The sequence below is a fragment of the Triturus cristatus genome, chromosome 1_2 (assembly GCF_964204655.1).
Source record: "Triturus cristatus chromosome 1_2, aTriCri1.1, whole genome shotgun sequence".
Lineage (NCBI taxonomy): Eukaryota > Metazoa > Chordata > Amphibia > Caudata > Salamandridae > Triturus > Triturus cristatus.
The window spans coordinates 972964487-972981119 of NC_140580.1; the positions used below are offsets into that span (position 1 = coordinate 972964487).

General features: G+C 43.5%; 1 protein-coding gene across 1 annotated transcript in view; it reads right to left on the reverse strand.

Moving 5' to 3' along the window:
* Window positions 1-7189: 7189 nt before the first annotated feature.
* MRPL41 (mitochondrial ribosomal protein L41) overlaps window positions 7190-16633 on the reverse strand; it is a 48902-nt gene continuing 39458 nt past the window's right edge. The window contains exon 2 of the mRNA XM_085610521.1: window positions 7190-7751. Within this exon, the coding sequence (XP_085466647.1) occupies window positions 7336-7743 (408 nt within the window). The 5' untranslated portion in view covers window positions 7744-7751 and the 3' untranslated portion in view covers window positions 7190-7335. The remainder of the gene's footprint in view (window positions 7752-16633) is intronic.

Below are 16633 nucleotides of genomic sequence, written 5' to 3' on the forward strand. Positions count from 1 at the left end.
GGTTCCACACAAGGATGTTATTGTGACAATCAGGAGGAAGCTTGATGCCCTGCTTGTAACCTCCTTTTCCAACTGGTTCTCAAAAGTTGGAGGGGGGAAATTTACCTTTTTGGTCTAATATAGTATACCATAAAAATCAAATGGGTGAAGCAAAGTGTACAATTAGGTCATGCGTTGAATGTTGGCCGGAGACCCCCCAGTTTGTCACCATAAAAGGAACATTCTCTTCATTTAAAGAAGCTTCTTACGCTTCTCAAAAGGGCTGCAGAAATTGTCAAAGAAATAAAGGATTTTATCCCAGGTTCTTCCTTAGCAACTAAAAGATGGGTCAATGGAGACCGATCCTGGATCGGAGGCAGCTGAATACGTTTCTAAGAAACAGTCATTTTGGATGATTACTTTACAAGATGTCCTCCTGATGATGTAGGAAGGGGATTTTATAACATCCCTGGACCGTTGGGATTTATACTTCCACATACCCTTTCACCGAAAACAAAGAAAGTACCTTTGGTTCTCAGTAGCGGGCAGAAATGGCAGTTCAAGGCGCTCGCTTTTGGACTCAAATCAGTGCTTTGCATATTTACCAAATGTCTTGCTCCAGTTGCTGCTTTTCTCAGAGGAGAGGTTTACCAGGTGTTTCCTTACCTGGACGACTGGCTCATCAAAGCACCATCTAGGAAAGGAGCAAAGGCTTCTACGAAGGCCTGCATCAGTCTGTTCCAGAGATTGAGTCTCACTTTCAGCAGAGACAAATCATCGTTACAACCCCAGAGGAAAACCCAATTCCTGGGAGCATTACTATTGAGAAAAGCTTTTCCATCAGCTGAAAGGGTGAGCAAGTTGCAGACGGTGGCAACGACTACTGCTGCAAAACAATCAGTCACAGTAAGGCAATACAAGTCTCTGTTGGACCTGATGGCATTATGTATAGGCCTCATTCTGTTTCCCTCTGTATGAGACCTGTCCAGCAAGAACTGGATTTGCAATGGAAGCAGATAGAAGGCTCTTGGGAAAATATAGTCCGTGTCACAAAGTGCCTGAAGCAAGCATTGATGTGGTGGAGAATCCCACATAACCTAAAAGCAGGGCTTTTGTTACTGCCTTTAACAGAAAGAATAATACTCACTACAGATGCGTCCATGGACGGATAGGGAGCTCACCTGCAAGAACTTTCAACCAGAGACCTCTGGACAGATGCAGAGAAGAGGCTCCACATCAATGTGTTGGACCTCTGTGCCTAGGGTTACAAACATTCCTCCCCAGATTAGCATGTCAACCAGTCCTAGACAGAATGGACTACACAACATTTATGTTCTACATAGCCAAGCATGGAGGAACCCGGTCCAAACCCCTTTCAGAAGAGGCTCATCTGCTGTGGTCCTGGGACATTTCTCACAAGATACATTTCGCTGGGGAACATCTGTCAGTCTGCCAGAACGATCAGGTGGATGCATTCAGTAAGCAAATGCCGGATTTTCATGAGTGAGAACTAGAATAGAAGAAGATTGATCACATTTTTGATCAATGGGGTCACCCCACAATTTATCTGTTTAACCCTCCGAACAACAGGAAGTGCCTGTGCTTCACAAGCACATTTTGGCATCCAGGGACGATGGGCAATACTCTTTCGATCAGTTGGTCCAAAATATTTGCCTATGCCTTTCCTCCTGATCCCCACAGTGTCTAGGAAGGCGAAAATAGACCATTGAACTCTGATCCTCATTGCTTTGGCGTGGCCACGCCAATAATTGTATAGCGATCTACTGTAGTTATCAGCATGTCCAGCCATCCCTCCCTCAGAGAAATCTTCCACCACGATCTCAATTCACTGAACCTGACAGCATGGTACTTGGCCACTTTGAATTTACTGCAAGAATGTAAAGCTATTCTTACGTAGGCTCCAGCTCCAGCGACCAATTAGCGTTACAGCGCTAAATCGACGTGTTTCTGTGTCTGGTGCAGAAATCATAGTCATTATTCACTTCAGATAAAACCTATTCAAGTCCTTCCACATGTGAATATTTAGAGAAGTGTGGGCTCTAATATTCTTCAGTCAGGGTCCATATTGCTGCAATCTTGAGATTTAGGAAAATATCAACATCTACTCTATTTTCCCAAAGAATCATTAAACAGTTTATGAAAGGGCACTTTACAGCATTTTCACCTCTTAAACATCCTCCGGTTCCATGGGAGCTTAATACAGTCCTCAGTTGATGTGGAGAGGTGTGGCTCACTGGTTAGAGGCGGCAGACCCGTAAGCAGAGAATCGGCCAGGGACCAGGGTTCAATTCCCGACGCGGCAGGGTCGTGGACCAGGGTCAAAACGGACTTGATAATTCTCGCCTCGGTACCTACTCTAACCAGGAACACACTCGGCAACTCTGGGCATTAAGCTTGCCTCATCTCTACAACGGCCCCCCACAGACGCCGGGGATGCCTGGTTTCACCTTGGAGATACCCAGAAAGGGACTATCTCACAGGGATAGCCAGGACGGGTTCCCCAGCGGTCTACAGCGCCGGGACGCCCCGTTGCTGGGGCAGCTGTGCGCTTTACAAGTCTACAACATTTACATTTATGTTACCTCCCTTTGAGCCTATACATAAAGCAGACTTAAAAACCGTCCCATGGAAAACAGAGTTTATTGATGCCACTCAGAGCAATTTCCCTTACTCAGGATGTTTTGGAGTTGTGCTCTGGCTTCTAAAGACTCACTTTCATTTTGAATTTCTATTGACTTGTTTTTTTTCTTTTCAATTGCACCAGCCTCCCTTTTGTGGCAGCAGCCATTTGTGAAAGTTGATTTATTTTTAACCGCACTTTCTTCAGTGTTGTGCACCCTTCTTTGCCCTCATCATTTCTATAAAGCACAAGTGATTATTTTCATGAGTGTATCCTATACTTTGTTCTTGATGATTTCTAAGGGCAGTACTTCAACCGTATGCAGGGGACTGGTGAATTCTTCTTCACCCTATCTTCTCTGTGATACACAAGCATTTGTTTTCTATAGTGCATTTGACTTAAGTTGTCCATGTGTATATGCCATTTCAGCTTCTGCGAAACGCACACTATGGTTACTTATGTTCATTTTCATTAATGTACACTTTCATGGTATCATTAGAACTCCTAAATACCATTACAGGACATTTATTTTATGCCAAGCGCACATAAATTAAACTTATTGAGAATTGACTGGCTATTCTGAAACATATGGGGTGCTTCATCCACTCCTCTGCGATGAACATGAATGTTGATATGTTTTCTGAATCTTCCAGACCATGGCCAGGGACGAGGCTTTCTAGACCACCTGGCACTAAGGACTGTGTCAGTGTGCCAACAAGAGACAGAGAGCTAGTGGGAATGCAACCACCATCCAAGCCACTGAACAGCACTTGAGTGAGAAGGCTTTCAAGTAATGATCAGCTATATAAGGTATCACAGTGATAGGAAATAATGGATATATTTTACAGATTTATTTTAAATTCCTATCCTAGTGCACACAGTATGCCTAGTAACTATTATAAAGACAAGCAGAATAGCAGCTGCAATGTTTAAGAGTAATATGAACATCAGAAAATATTGCAACATATTTGCTGTAAACTTTATTTCAATCCTGCCCTCATATATTTGTCTTGCTAAGCTAAATTCAGCACAGAAAGAAAAAGCCTAATTTGTGTTTCAAATATGGTTCACACTTGCATACCAGCTATGATCAATGAAGTTACTGTTCAATATAATACCATAGTCTGCTATTCTCACCAGCACTGGAAGGTAGTCTGATAAGCTCAAGTGAAAGCTAAATGTGCCTTTGTTACCGTGCAGCAGAAGTAGGTGATGTGATTCTGCATGACCAGTTTTGTCTCAGTCTCCGGCACAAAGTTCCTCTCTAGCTCTTTTCACTCCATTCCTAACTTATAAAAGGACATTTGGTAATTGTTGAATCTTTCAGATTGAACAGTGGAAAAAGGTCTGATGCCCTTTTATTTATTTTCATTCTGTGATGCCGTGCCTTTTGGATATTGATAAATGTAGTTATCAGTTTCCATAAAGTTTTGATCACAACACAAAAAAAAAATCTGTTATATCAAAGAATTCAATGCAGATTAAATACAATGAATATATTCAAGCCTATTTGAGTATCACGTTGCAGTGAGAAGTGATATTAAATAAACGTGCATTCTATATTTCCCACTCATGCCTAAATAATTATAAGTGACCTAAAAAGGGTATTAATTAGAGAAAAAACATGATTATACCAATTGGCCTGAGAGTGTACTTTAAATAAATGTATTCTAACTTTGTTGAGCATTGATTTATATTGCCGATTCCTTACTATTTATCATGGAAGGAGTGCATTATTTTAATATCACCAGTGACTAAGTAATCCAGGTGAAACCAGGAAAAAGAATGAAGAAGTTGGTTCAGGACTTTTAGTAAATATTTTATTGTTAGATATGGTGAAAAAAATCTCACCCTAAAGAAAACATCTTATATTTCTTAGGTAATGAAGCTCATAATAGGTTTGATTATTTACCCAAGTATGATCCCAAGGATGATTCCTTGATGTGTATGAAAAAGCGATTTTATGCTTAGACCAACAATTTGTGCCTAAATTTAGTATAGTGGTTGAGTGAAGAAAAATGTTAATGCGATACCACCTAGCATGTGTTGGAGCTCTATAGTTTCACGACATCTTGTGAAAACGAAGGGTTTGTTGACCAGGTGATAAGAGACCAAGTAGGGGGAGTCATTGGTATACTGAAACAAGTTCAGGAAAGATTATTAGCTGGCACTAATACCTCATTGGAAGAGCAATATAATAAATCCTATTGAGTGGAGAATCAACCCTGTAATGATAACATATGTGTCCATAAATACTGTTGAGAGAGAAAAGTAAAATAATAAGGGTGTTCGAAATAAGAACTGTAACTCATTCATGCCAAAAAGAACTCAAGTAAAACATAACTAATTGTGTACCATGTGGCTATCTGCATCACTATGTCATCAAATCATTAGAGTTGCTCTGCATTTGGAAAAGAATGCAACAGAAGTAGGCATAAGAATAATTTCTCAAAAGTGTGTAAATGTAAACAATAGTCAAAGTGTTACTGGTAGAGGAATCAGAAGATAAAGCAGAAAATCTTGACAAACTTGTACTGATTGTAAACTGTAGCTCCACTCATAAATGTTTTTGCAAAATTATATATAAAATCAAGTATTTGATTGCATGGTGGACTCTAAATCCCCAACCATTTTGATGGTTTGTAGTTTGTTCCAATAGGAATGGTCTCATATTAAGGAATATGTTACAGAGTATGGAATAAATATTATGGTCCAAAATAATTTAAATGATATTAAAAAAGACGTTTGATCGATGTTCTGAGCCCCAAGTATATACTGTTGATACTTTGGATTCAACAGAGATTATAATTCATAAATATGAAGACATTTTCTCAGAAACTTGGGCTAATTTGAAAGTATTCTATTATAACATCAGTCTGAAGCTTAATTGCGGTTCAGTTAAACATTAAGGTGCCGATTCCGATCCTGTAAAACCCGGGTATGAATGGTCGTACGGAGCAGGAATTCCACCTTACAAACCAGCAAGTACGATTCGTACAGAAATACCATTTCCGTACGAATCGTAAAAAAAACACCGTACGGCTAAAAAATACATACAATTCTGATCCTGGACAGCGCGTCCGCGACGTCCGCACGGAGTCAGGCAGCGTTTTACGGACCAGCAAGTACGATTCGTACCTACAGCACTCCGCACGGCTATATTTTTACGGGAGCCAAAAAGTGCCGGAAAAGCTAAGTACGCTGCGATGCACGACGAAAAGGGGGCCCGCTACGCGATGTACACGCCATCACCCACATCGTACGTGTCATCATGTACGGTGCGTACCCCAACATTGCATATGTACGGACCGTACACCCCACCCCCCCGTTTGTATGGACCGTACCCCCCACCCGCGTATGTCCACACCGTACCCCAGGCGTACCCCCCCACCCGCGTATGTCCGCACCGTACCCCAGGCGTACCCCCCCACCCGCGTATGTCTGCACCGTACCCCAATCCTCGCGTATGTACGGGTACATACACGAGGATTAGGGTACGGTGCAGACATACGCGGGTGAGGGGGTATGCCTGGTGTACAGTGCGGGCATACGCGGACAGGGGGTACGCCTGGGGTACAGTGTGGACATACGCGGGTGGGGGTACGCCTGGGGTACGGTGCGGACATACGCGGGTGGGGGGGTATGCCTGGGGTACGGTGCAGACATACGCGGGTGGGGGGGTACGCCTGGGGTACGGTGCGGACATACGCGGGTGGGGGGTACGCCTGGGGTATGGTGCGGACATACGCGGGTGGGGGTACGGTCCGTACATACAGGGGGTGGTGGGTATGGTGCGGACGTACGCGGGAGGGGGGGTGGAGGCTGGGGGGCTGTACAACTCGTACCCCCCGCACAAGTGTACTCGGAGTAGGGGTCGTACAAAGTTTGTTCCATACGGGGCCTTTTCCATGCGCTTGTGTTTTCGGACTGGCGGTACGGATTGTACTTGCACGCTCGGACTTCAGTTTTACGATTTGTATGTAAAACTGTCCGGGGACGTCTCGTAGACTTTTCCCGAAGCGATTCGTATGTATTTTTCACGTACGAATCGTACTTCGCCGTTTGTACGGGACTTGTACGATTCATACGTAAAAGAATACGGATACGAGTCGTACGGTAATTTTTTTTAACGGTTCGGAATCGGCACCAAAGTGTCTCATTTACCCTGTCAGTTTGCCATGAAATGTCTGTTTTACTTAATTTTAAAAAACGTGTGACGGTAATATAATCAAACCAATTGAGTCCTCATTATGGTTATATGTTGTAGAGAAATTTTAAATATCTTGATCGCAACATTATTTCAGTCTGCCATTCACTTCCTAAAATTGATGATCTTATAACTTCCTTGCAGGGTGCTAAATTACTCAGTACCTTCGATCTCAATCATGCATGCCAGCAGATTGAAATTGATGAAAACTGATACAATCTCACTAAATTAATTACCACCGAGAACAATCGAAGTCCCAGATATATTTTTGTGGTTCTAAAGGAACTGGAGTGGAACTGATGGTGTTGGAAGGTCAGACTGGCAAGCTCATTATTTGAAACAATTAATGCAAACACCACACAACCAATGCATTTTTTCTTTATTAAAATGGCAACAAGAAACTAGGACACACCATCCTTAATTCTCACATGCAATCAATATTTCATTTTCATCTAAGCTTATTTAAAGACATTCACATATATGATAGAGGATGTTTTTGGAAATATCTTCACTGTGCATAATTCTTTGGATAGAGCTGAAAGAGTTTGCCTTCTTGGGTGGGTTCAAAGCCATACTTCTCCAAGTTTTTCATATCAAATGTCCCATCTTTGACATCCTTTTCGATTTGTGGAGTGACGGTATCCATAAAAAGTTTGTGGGCAGTTAGAGGTTCCTCTGTACCACGGGGAGCCTTGTATGAAACATAGGGTTTAAGTTTGAATCCAGTGAGATCAGGAACCACAAGTTCTGGGACCATTTCCTTGATTTTCAAAAATTTCTTGCTGGCAGTGAGGACTCCTGTAATCCTGGCTCCTCTCCCTGGGTTTAATGTTCTAGGCCCCCGCTTACTCGTCATTTCCGACATTCTGTCTGCACCACGTACCAGACCTCGCACCAGATTAGTTAGCAACCCCATCGCAACACCTGAAAGATGAAAGGACAACTGTAAAATGGAACAACCAGCACCTCCAGTAAGCTGAGCGTTAGTTGAAGAAATATACAGAATAATATTCTTGGCCACCAAGTGGTCCAACACAATTTAAATCAAGAAACACATTTTACTGAGTGCACGGATACCTAAAAAACACAGAATAAGAGAGCAGGCAGCAAACTAGAAAACAACATCGGTGCTAAAGTTAAATTAATGCAAGCCAGCTATCACAACACATCCCACAGCGGATTGCAGCATATTGAAAACATTTGCAATATGCAGATAAAAATAGGCAAAAATGTAATAAAACAAGGAGTGGCCCAACTACCCAGGAACGATGACCCTGGTTCCAAAGTGCACTCTTATCAGGCGACTGCACGTGATGACATCAAACAATGCCACTCACAATACAAGAGAGCCGATGGATGAAGTGGGTTGGCCCACTGTCCCATGCTGCAGTGGGAGGGAGCAAAATGTGAATGCCACTTAAAGAGATCAATGGATGAATAAGAGCCTGCCAGAAAGCCGGGCATGTATTTTTAATTTTCTTGAAAAGAGGAGACTGGCACAGAAGCTCAGAAGAACCTGAAGCAATTGCAGCACCAGTCCAATTAATGCACAAAAAGTAGTGTATTGGAAGTCCCGGCGGTAGCAGAGGTGGAGCAGGGGGCGGTGGGTGGGGGGGTGGGGGGGGGTCAGGGAGGTGAATAGCAGCACCAGTCGGGTACTTGGGGGGGGCGGGGGGGGGGAGCCCTTACGCTGCAAGAAACAATGGGGGCAATATAAGGGGTGCGCTCAGTCCTAGAAAATAAAAATCACTACAGTTACCTCTGAAGTAACATTTATGCATGCGGATCTTTGCAACCTAGGTGCCCGAGTCAAAGGCGCTGAGGACTCATCACTGAACTCCAATCTACCACGTAGACACAGGAAACAAAAGGTAAAGGAGCTCTGTGATAATACGGCTACGTTAGAAGAGAAACTTGAAGATTTTGAGGGGTACGACGTAGGAACAATGTCAGAATCCTAGGGGTACCGGAGAAGGCAGAAGGCCTCTTTGTGAAGGATCTTATTGTGAACCAACTGCAGCCCTGAAAGAAGACTATCAAATGCACATTGTCAGAAGAACAATAAAGAGAGACGCCGACAGGCACTACAACTACGCCAAAAGACAGGAGATGATGAGCAGATACCTTCTGACAGAATTCCACCATAGAGACACGTTGTCCAGATCTGGGGTGATCCAGGGGAGACTTGAGAACCCACACAGGTCCCGTTAAAATTGCAGAAACTTGAATAGGCATAATGACTCTGGCCCCAAGCCGGTCCAACTGGCCACAAGTACCGGATCTGTTACTCAAAATAGTGGGGAGTGGACCAAAAGAAATACATGCAGCACCCACAACGTCAATCACCTATGTCAATTATGACCAGATCGAATATACCGGTGTGCAAATCTCCACATGCACACTCTGCCCAGTGGTGCCTTCCTTCAACAGGGAGTATAGAACAATACACAATTGGAGCAGCACCACATATCGACTGAAAAGTTTAACTAAGATGATGTTAACACAAAACAATCTAGTATGACACTTACTTGCAAAAAACAGTGTCTGTGAGATCCATAGGTTATTCTTTCTTCCTTTATTAAATTGTGCTCAATTCTTAAAAAACCATCAGCCAACGCATTTCGTCCACTTAAACATTGGACTTCTTCAGGGCAGCTCAAACGTCTACATCAATCCGAAATATATGCACCAAAATTCAAGACGAAATTCCAAATCTGATGCCGAAATATGGCTACTTCACAGGACTGTTTCAAATGGCAGTCCTAGTCGTCATGTATAAATATAAATAGATTTCCAAATAACAATGAAGTAGAAGAAGACATATAGGCGTTGTTTTTCAGGTTGAAACAAATCGGTCTACTCAACCTGATGAAAGATGGACCACGTAGTGGAGATTATCCACCCATCCGTAAGCACCGCAATTCCAACGCATCAACATCTCTCCGGTGAAAAATGTGGAAACATTTACATTTTTAAAAACTACACACCCAGGGGAATCCAGGATGGGGTGACTTGTGTGGCTCTCACCAGGTTCTGGTACCCAGAATCCCATGCAAACCTTAAACTTCGACGAAAAACACACATTTTCCTCACATTTCTGATGTAAATATTCTGCAATCTGCGTGGATCCACAAAATTCCACCCACCCCGCATTCCCCAAAGTCTTCAGATAAAAATGGTTCCTCACTTGTGTACCGGATCGGTTGAGGAATCTAGAGACTGGAAGAAAGACTTTTTCCCTAGTCACTAAACCAGAGTTGCTGGCCTGGTAAACTCATGTCCGGAAATCCTGGGACCCTGTAGTGACCTGTTTAGACAGCTACAACATGGTAAAAAGGTTACATATTCTTCTTCGGGGAATAAGGTGGGCGAACGTACTGGTTGGGACACGACCTCCTGTGGTTAATCATGGGTGCTCTGTAATGTTGGGGGGCGGGGCAGTTTTGAGTCCACGCTGCAGGGAGACAGGAAGGGGGGAGGTGAGGGATTGTTTTTTAAGCGGTTTTGAGATGTTTTGTAGGTTATGCATATCAACAACAGCAATATTAGCCAATGACAAGTGTGTTGGATTATCGGGTGATGGGAGCTGGAGTATCTCTCTGGAAAGCCTAGGGCCAGGTGACATGGGCCTCCGCTGTTCTACAAAATTCCAGGTTTACATCGGGTGACTTACTGGAGGCACACACCATGAGAGAGAAGCTATGTCAGTGCAGTTGCAAGATACAAGAAATGACACACGAGTCTCATGTAGTTTTAAAATCCTTTCTTGGAATGTAAATGGGTTGGGTGACAAAATTAAAAGAGGGCTAGTGTTAAAACACCTGAAAGGCCACACACCGATATAGCCCTTCTGCAAGAAACCCACTTACAGGGCACTACCTATTGTGCACTTATTAGATGGGGTTATAAGTTAGTAGCACATGCTGGTTATACTAGAGGCTGGAGAGGGGTAGGCATCCTGCTGTGCAAATCCTTCCCATTCACTATACATAACATAGTGCATGATAACCACGGGCGATTTGTAGTGCTATCAGGACACAGGCAGGGTAGATAGTTTCCCATACTCTGGTTGTATATCCCCAGAGGCTTCATGCAGCAACACGCAAAGACTTGGGCTCACTCACTGTTTCCTTGCCACAGGGAGAGTTACTCATGGGTGGTGCCTGCAATGCAGCTCTCTGCGGAGAGGTAGACCATCTGCCAGCATGACAAGGAGAACATTCTAGTAAGGTCTTGTCAGAATTTTTATCAGCAATCGGCCTGGTGAATGTATGGAGGGTGCGAGTCCTCTAACTTGTCAATGTACTTTTCACTCTGGTGCGCTAGACATTTTGTCACATATTGATTACATCTTTTGTCTCACATAACTCCCGGTATTCAGTGAGGTATACCACCTCCCGAGGGGAATTTTGGATCATTCCCCACTCTGCGCAGTTTATGATAGATGAGCCAAGTTTGGGGGGGAATGTGATGCCGCTTATTCCATGGTATCTTAAGGCCCCGTCGATCTGAGTTGGCCTGTAAGAGGCCACTGCCCACTATTTTGAAGAGAACGAGGGATTGGTGAAATCAGCCCAGGTCCGTTGGGAGGCCTTTAAAGTACTAATAAGACGTATAATCAAAAGGGGGACAGAAGAGCTAATTATTTAAAGAGGTCCTGTTCCTATGCTCCTATATGTGTACATCTGATTCACGGAAGGGAGTCAGTTCCTCTATTGTGGCAGAAGTACTGAAGGTCACGGTCTGTCTACTGTTTTTAGTTGCTGGAGGATCGATTTTTCAGATCGTAATGCCCTCACAGACCTGTTAGGGTGTCATGCTTCATCATAGGGCGCTCCTCGTTAGACCAGCACTGCAATGTCCAACGGGCCTGGTGGCATCCCAGAGGTTGTGACCAAGCTGGCACTTTCCTGCATATGTAGTGGGGATTCCCAGTGATTCATGACTACTGGGGAGCAGTCTTGACTTGTAGGATGTCGCTAAGTTGAAAAAACATCAGTGCTTCTCTTGAGTGGTGCTTATTGAATATCTGGGAGACAACTGACCTAACATCAGGGTAGAGACTATGGGGTGCACTTGGCCTTATGGTGGATAAAAGCGACATAGCAAAATAATGGAGGGCAACTTCAGGACCTACCCTGTATAAATGGGAAAATGATATGGATTGGTGTATGCAGGCAGAGAGGACGGTGTATGAGAGTAGGGGTTATCCAATCAAATGGACTAAGATTTGGGGGCGCTGAAACAAGAGTAGGGCTATGCTCTGTCTGCCTGTTAGTAGAACTTCCTGGGCGGTAGAAGAATAAAGATGGAATGATCTATGTATGCCACTGGACTTGGAAGATAGCAAGATACAATGGTAAACATAAAATGTGACTTGAAGGTCCTGACACTTGTAATTTTAAATACTTTACGATGTGATGTGGATTACGCTGAATACCGCTGTAATATGTTTTTGAATGAAATAAAAAGATTTATAACAAAAAAAGACTGCATGGTGATTTTACCACCACAAACCTTTGTTAATACCTTTTGCAGGGAAAACACTTATACACGGGAGTCGCTTTCCTCTGCAGCACTTTTTCCCAATTTTTACTAAAAAAAAAGAAATTGCTGTATTTTGGCCAATTTCTAGGTCTACTCCAGGGGAATTCACAAACCCTGGGTACCTTTAGAATCTTCATCATGTTGGAAGACGATGCAAATTTGGTGTGGATATCTATTGTGGACAAAACGTTACAGAGGCCTATACGCAAACTACCACAAATAGACAAAAAACGGCTTGGCACAGGGGCAATAGGTAGGGGGGGCCTAACAGCGAGGTGGTTAAAGCGCAAGTTGTGCGGAACGATAAATACAGAATTTAAAGGTGTCTTTAACACCTGGGCTTTGTCGTCCCACCAAAAATAGGCTTGCAACCCAAGCACTGTTTTAGAGGCACTGGTCTATTTCAGACTGTCAGTCTGCAAGAATTTGGTTCCCATTATTTGCTGCTGAACCATCAGAATTGTTTCCATTGCCACAAATGTTACAGTCCTTAGGCATTTCCTAACTATATACTTGGTTTGCTGATGCCTATGTAATTTAGGGTTTGCAACTGAAGGATTTAGCGTCACTGATATGCTCAAACAAAACATCTCCATGTTTTTTTTGTATGTGTTTATTGACTATTTGCAGGGCAGGTACCTCTTTACACATATCAAATTGTAACCATGTCCTGTAAATAGCCATTGCATGCTGTGTGTCCTGGTTACATGGGTGCTAACATGAAGTTAAGAGGCATGACAACCGAACAACTAAAAAGTTGATATATAAAGGAGAGAATACTAGCATTTAACATGGTGCAAAAATATATCGGCAAAGTATAACAAAAGCATGAGCATCAGAGAAGACAGATCTGATGCTCATGTCACATGGCAGTAATCCATGTTTACGATGTGATAATTTTCATTGTATGGTCACTGCGTTTGTCATCAGATTTCTGCTAGTTTGGGAAAATAGCACCCCCAAGTAGTCACAGATCGGGCTTTTAGTAGTCTATTCCCGTATCTTCTGCCTGAGCCCATATATAGGACTTGGATCACCTTCTCTGTATGCCAGGTGCTCAAGGAGATTTCCATTGCATTGCAACTGCCCTCTTGGCTAGGACCATAGCTAGATCAATGAACCAACACTATTTGCCAGTCCAGTCCCCCCAGCAATCTTAATGCCTCAGCCCAGAAGGCACTAATTACCGGGCATACCCATACATATGTCATACAGTAAAAGGCAAACTCAGGTCTACCACATCTGGGATATATTGCCAGGAGCATTTTGTATAGTTTGGATGAGGGGAGGTAAGTGTGGTGCAAGTCATTAAATTTTGTAAATTTAAGAGGGCATTTCTGAAAACTTTCTAGATATGCTTGAGTGCAGTCGTCCATTCCACATCTTTGCTTTCCAAGCTCAGGTCTTCCTCCCAGCTCTCTTTAAGGGTAAGGAGATCTTTGGAAAATGTTAACCGAAGGGATTTATAACGTTTAGTAATCGTGTACGTGTGCTTAGCACCACCCCATGGCAGCAGCAAGATTTTAAGTTTGTGGTTCCTTCAGGGTAGAGTCCTAGGTTGTCATGGCATCCTTGCTTAGCGCTAAATAAGCTAGTAAGTGGCCAGGTGGCATGTAGTGTTCCTGCCATAGTTCTGTGAAAGACAGAGTGCCAGAATCATGGAACTGCCCACATGCGTTACTGAAGCATATTCGCTGCCCCTTTAGCTCGACTGAACAGTGGAGGGGACCACAATGGGATCACCAGTGCATACACATTCAGTTGTTTAGGTTTTTTACAAATATCTCTGCTAGAAGTGTCTAGCTGTAAACAACAGAGGGGTGCCTCGTCAGAAATTTACCTCGCCCATAGAAGAAATTCGGGCACTTGCATGACATTAAGTGTTACTATAACGTAGCCCACCTCCAGTGTGCCACCCTCCATTAGCCTTGGAATCACTCATTTAGAGCTGTGCCACATTACATTTTTCAAAGTAGAGGATACTTAAACCACCATCATCTATGGGAAGGAATAACTTAGAGCTTTTCTACACCGACCATCTCCCCACATCAGATCCATTAGAACTGTTCTTAGGCCTCTGAAAAAGTGTCCAGTACTGGGATAGTACAGAAGTACTATTCCAGGATAATAATCTTAGTTGGTGCTATTCTTTCCTTGCGTTGAGAAGGAGAGCCTCTTCCAAATGGCCACCAAAGCCTTCACGGAGGGCAAGGCCTTGTTCAGATTGCCTGCTCGGACATCCTCCAGCTTCCTAAACACAGTTACTTCTAGGTATCTGAACGTATGTATGTTCGGTTAAGTTAGGACCTTGAATGTCCAGGAAGATCAGGTTATGCGAACTCAGATCTGTTAAGAGGAGAGATGTGGGAGTTTCTTCTTAGCAGCTTAGGCCTAGAGACGCCCTGACTTTCTCAGGTTAAATAAGGGCCTTAAAAAAGCCCTTGCAAACGTCATGTAGATACAGTAACACGTTGTTCCCATTTAACGAAACTGTATGCTTGTGCCCTAGGATCGACGTCTTCTAGTGTTCCCCCCCTTTTGAACATGTAGTTTGCAAAAGGCTTCATCACTAGGGAAAATAACAAGCACTGGCATAGCCAATAGGTCTCGCCTTTGGGACCTTATAAGTGTTTAGCCATACAACAGTTGCATAACTAAATACTTTTAAGGTCCCAAAAGCGAGACCTATTGGCTATGCCAAGCGGCCGTGAAAGTGATCGCGATCAAACATCAAAGCGGCCGTGAAATTAATCGCGGTCAAGCGCGGCGCGCGCGCCCGCGCACATGCACTGTAGCTCTAGGCTGGCCTGGTAGTACTTTTTGGAGCCCTCTCAATAAGTCTCGCCAGACCAGCGCATGCGCTGGGTCAGGCGAGACCTAAAAAGGAAGCCTTTTCTTGCACCCAGTTATATATAGATTTGCCCTGATATGATCTTCTCTGACTTAATTCTTGAGGTGCAGAGTTCAGATTAGAGCTGAATCCAGAACCCTTCCATGACTTATACCCACAAACTTATTTACTTCAGGTTTATAAATCAGATGTATTAAATGCAGTCTTGTGCCCAAGTGCAGACGTTGCTCACACCCACACATGAATTTACTTCACTTGGCATGGCAGTGTCCTGAGTTTTCAGGGATCAGATAGATGGTTGCAGATGTGATATTACGAATCATTCCCGGGAAAAAGATTTCGGGGGGGGGGGAGGAGGGGGGGGGGGGGGCTAAGTCTTCCAGCCATAGGCAGAGTGGCTGTAAGAAGGAGTGAAAACACAACAAAAGCTTCATTAACGAGTAAATGGTCTTTTAAAGACCTCTGAAGTACTCGGGTCCCGCTGCAATTAGACGGACGCCAGCCCGCGAGGCTGTCTCAGTTGGGCTGACACACATGACGGGGGGGGGGGGGGGTCTGAAGCCCGGTGAGCCCAATGGGTGTTGCGCGCCTGTATGAAGCACGATGGCCATGGAGCATGTAATATCTACTTTGTTGAAATGTCAACTGATCTAATTCTGATGCATGTTAATTGTTAAACTGGAAAATTAGAAATAAAAGGTCTAAGAAAAGCTGATGAGTCATAATTAATGGAAAGAACACACCAAACACTGAAATCACAAACCGCAAGAGAGGACAAGGTCAAGAAGCAAAGCAGATACCAAACTGGAGAGCCGATCCATAAATTAGGTACTGCCGCTGGGTAAAGGCAGCAGTCCTGAGTGCTAATAAAGGTGTGTGTATTGAAGCCTACTATCAGTGAAAGGAATAAGCCATGTTGAAAGGTAATAAAGTTGGGGAGGCTGACCTATACAAATCTTGAAGAAGACCTGCACATTACAGCTAAACCCTCATCTCTCGTAGATTTTGATTGTATAAACTTGAGGGACCACATGGTGAATTATTGGTGTGCCGTCATCAGTCAAGTAAGTTTCAGTGCTAAAAAGACAGTTAAGTTATAGGGTGTGAATTAGTTTTAAATAGCACAAGGGTAAATAAAAGCACAATATAAATGTAATGTATAACAAAGAGCAGGTGTAATTAAAAGGAGCCAAGATCTTCAGTGGCAATGTTTGGTGCTAGAACAAGTAAGAGTACTAGCTAGCTAGATCAGACTGGCTCTCATGTCACACAATGCCCAACAGGGTCTCCGCTTCCCACAGCACAAGATAAGATACCGATCACCTGAAGTCTTCCTTTTCCTCAGAATCAGGAAATCATTCAATCCAGGAAAGGTATTCATGGAAAGATATTCAGTCCAGAAACAACC